The following is a 3,396-nucleotide window of genomic DNA, read 5'->3' as shown; positions in this document are numbered from 1 at the left end:
CCAAATATTTGCTTTTTGCATAAAAGTTATGTGTTGCTATTTTTAAAAATGAAAATAGGAAGTATATCCAAACTTTACGTACATATTTTATAAAATTAAAGAACGCTGCAATCATGAATATGTCTATGATACAAATGGGTAAGTCAAATAAAAAAATGTAATCTCATATGAAGATGTGATCAATGTCAAAAAAATTAATCAATGTATGAAAAATATAATCAAGATACTAAGGTATAAAAATTGAAATTAGACTATGAAGTATGTAATTATGCAATAAAAATATTACTAGGATAAATAAAAAATGTGACTACAAAAATATGAAAAATATCATTAGGATATAAAAAAAGAAATGACCAATATAACATGGTACTATCATAAAAAGAAATGAAGAATGTGATTAGTACAACTAATATTACTAAAATATAAAAAAATATGAGAGAAGAGTAATCTTTATTTGTGGATATTGAAAAACAACATGGATGAACTCTTCAGGAATTAATGGTTCAAAGTGGCCACTGAGGGCACTCCAAAAGAATGCCCGGCTCGGTTGCAACACTATAATACATTTTCTAATTCGGAACCTCCATTATAATATGAGCAGACAGTATAAACGGTCCCTAATCCGGTGAGAATGAGAAGCAACAGAGAAGCTAGAACAGCTATAATTTTCCATGGATTTGAGCAATAATCACGTTTCAGCTCTCCAAAACATCTCCGGTTCCTGACTGTCCAGATTGCTTTCTGTCTCTGCCAGTGAAACCTGGATGCACGGTATTCTCTCACGTCAGTGCACAGCTTATTGAAAAAGAAGCGTTCGCTAAAAACGACATTCTTGCAGACACCGTCAATGGCAATCCAATCACTTCCACCCAGCTCCAAATCGGAAATTATGATCCCTTTCTGTTGAAGCAGTTTAACGTCCACTGAGGAACGGATGAGACTTCTCATCATGAGTGCATATGATGAAATGTGAAAGGTTCTAGTGCTAATATCGCATTGCTCCAGGGCGATGAAGTTTCTCAAGAGCGACTCTGCTGCGTCAATGGACAATGGTGGGATTTTGATCACTCCATCAATGGGATCGAACTCTATGTCCAATAAATGGCGGCTTTCATTCTTTTCGAACTGAATTCCAGCTTCTATGAGTTCTGAAGCACAAAGATCGAACCCCGAGTTTCGCTGCCGCTTTGGCCCATGTCAGATCTGGGGAGCCAAATTTTGTGTAAGAGATCGAGTAAATGGTTTGGTTCCGTGGACATCCCTTCCTGCATATCATCCATTTTTAGGTGAAAGAATGAAAGAGCGAGTGAAGTGAGTGAGTGCTCTGGAGGTATATTGAGACGCTCCTGGAAGATGTTATACAATTTCACAAGAATAAAAAAGGGGATCTGGTTCTCGAGTAGCACCAAATCATGCTCCAGACTGGAGACCATCCAAGCATTATTGGCAATGGGATCATTCAAGTTCGTTTCCGGCGGGAAGGCACGCCTATAAAACATTTCAAATATAAAGCAACCATCGACCACCAGTATTTGGAGAAGCTTGTTTTCAACAGAACGACGTATATCTTCGGCATAGCACCCACGAACTCTTTGGACAAGATTTTGAATGGCCATACCACAATCATCCAAGGTCTTTACTGGTGTTGCTGTTCGTTGAAGAAGATGTAGCACGTACTGCAGTTTGTACTTTTCCATATCTGGCAGGTTCCCTTTGCCATGGTGATAAGGACCAATGGAGACAATTTGAGGGCTATATGCTTCTTTTTTCAAACGTCGAAGTTCATTTGGAACCTTAGAAATTCTCGAAATCGATGACGGTGATTCCACTAGACCCAGTGTCCTTTTAAGAGGAAGCAGCCTGTCAGTTGCCATTGCTTTCGGCACCCTGCAAGATCAGAAGAAAGAAAATACAAAGTGGTCAAGTGTTGTGGGAAAAGAGGCCCAAAAAGATTTACTCTCACATTGATGCTGCATTTGATTTCAAAAAGGCTCTTGTGTAATTGAAATCATTTCTTCCTCCACAAAAGCCAGACAATCAAATTGAGTTCAGGGAGTAAAATGAATATGCATGGGTTTTGGTTGAGTATCTCTGCGTACCTGGTTGATCTCTATTTTGAACTCAAGCTAGTCTTGTGTTATCTTATAATGTTAGGTGACTTGGAGTTGCATTTATAGGAATTAGCCATGGATTCTCTGAAAGAAACAAAAAGTTGCGAAAAAAGAGATGAAATTGGCGAGGAGACCTCGATCAGGTCAGCCAACCTCAATCAATGCTATGCCTAGTTGCCAACTAGTGGAAGAAAGAAAAAATAATTTGGAACCTCAACTACTCCTCAACGAGGTGAGCCCAACAAGTTGAGTCGGTTCCTAACTGGTTCAGACTACCCCCAACCCTGAATTAAAATAGGATTCATCCATTTTCAAGATTAAGATGATTTTTGAAGATTAAGTAAAGATGAAGAAAATAACTTTAAAGTGTATGAAAAATATTTTAGACCTAAATGCATCAAAGAAAACAACCTTATAGATTTTTTAAGCACTTTACTGATAAGGATATACAATCAAGTTGAGAAAGTCAAGGGAGAAAATCAAGGGATTTCCACGTTTGAATATCCGTAGTTATACCATTTATTTGTATTATTAGATAGTTACTCAATTTGTTTTGTTTCCTATTTCTTTGTAATCGGTTTCCTATTTTCGTGCTCATGCAATTTGTATATATGCTAACCACATCAATGAGAATCACACGCCATAATTCTTCAATCTCTCTCTTCCAAAAATCCTTTATGGTATGAGAGCAAAGGTTTGCTCTTTAATTTTTTTTTCCCCAGCCACGTTCTTCAATCTTCAGCAAGCCTTTCATCCTCCTCATTCTAATGGCTACTGAGAATACTCAAATCATCATCCCTAATGCCCAGGAACCCACAAAACCACTAACCATGATTACTATCCATAACTCCATTAAACTCACACCCACCAACTATCTTTCTTGGAAAACCCAAATGGAAGCCATTCTCATCGGCTATGATCTACAACAATTCATTGATGGATCCCACCCTGCTCCTCCGACCGCCATCACCACCAATAATGTTGTCTCTACTAACCCTGCATACCAAACATGGCTACGTCAAGACAAACTATTATTTGGAGCCCTTGTCGGCACTCTCTCACCTACTCTAGTTCCTCTCATCACCCAATCAAAAACCTCTTATGAAGCCTAGCAAATATTGGCCAACACCTATGCTCGCCCATCTCGTGGCCATATCAAGCAACTCAAAGACCATCTTAAAAACATCACCAAAGGTTCTCAGTCCATTACAGACTACATGCAGTCCATTAAAACCTAGGCCGATGAACTTGCTGCTCTTGGTAAGCCTCTTGACCAAGAAGATCT

General features: G+C 38.5%; 1 protein-coding gene across 1 annotated transcript; it reads right to left on the bottom strand.

The window, feature by feature from the left end:
• Nucleotides 1-555: 555 nt before the first annotated feature.
• On the bottom strand, nucleotides 556-2,260 carry LOC117920658 (UPF0481 protein At3g47200-like). Its single transcript, XM_034838255.1, has 3 exons — nucleotides 2,100-2,260; nucleotides 1,169-1,887; nucleotides 556-1,088 (listed from the first exon to the last, which is right to left on the bottom strand). The coding sequence occupies exons 2-3, from the start codon at nucleotides 1,872-1,874 to the stop codon at nucleotides 556-558; spliced, it is 1,239 nt and encodes a 412-aa protein (XP_034694146.1). The 5' UTR covers nucleotides 1,875-1,887; nucleotides 2,100-2,260.
• Between the last annotated feature and the right edge of the window lie 1,136 nt (nucleotides 2,261-3,396).

This window comes from Vitis riparia, chromosome 8, assembly GCF_004353265.1.
Source record: "Vitis riparia cultivar Riparia Gloire de Montpellier isolate 1030 chromosome 8, EGFV_Vit.rip_1.0, whole genome shotgun sequence".
In the NCBI taxonomy this organism is placed as follows: domain Eukaryota; kingdom Viridiplantae; phylum Streptophyta; class Magnoliopsida; order Vitales; family Vitaceae; genus Vitis; species Vitis riparia.
Note: the sequence above shows the minus strand (reverse complement) of the source record. Positions and strands in the feature narration are given on the sequence as shown.

Bases quoted from the DNA above. Each gene is read 5' to 3' on its own strand.
- LOC117920658 (XM_034838255.1), bottom strand. From the start codon at position 1,874: ATGGCAACTGACAGGCTGCTTCCTCTTAAAAGGACACTGGGTCTAGTG. The intron at 1,089-1,168 runs GTTCGATCTTTG...TATTGGACATAG, and splicing joins AAGCGGCAGCGAAACTCGGG to AGTTCGATCCCATTGATGGA.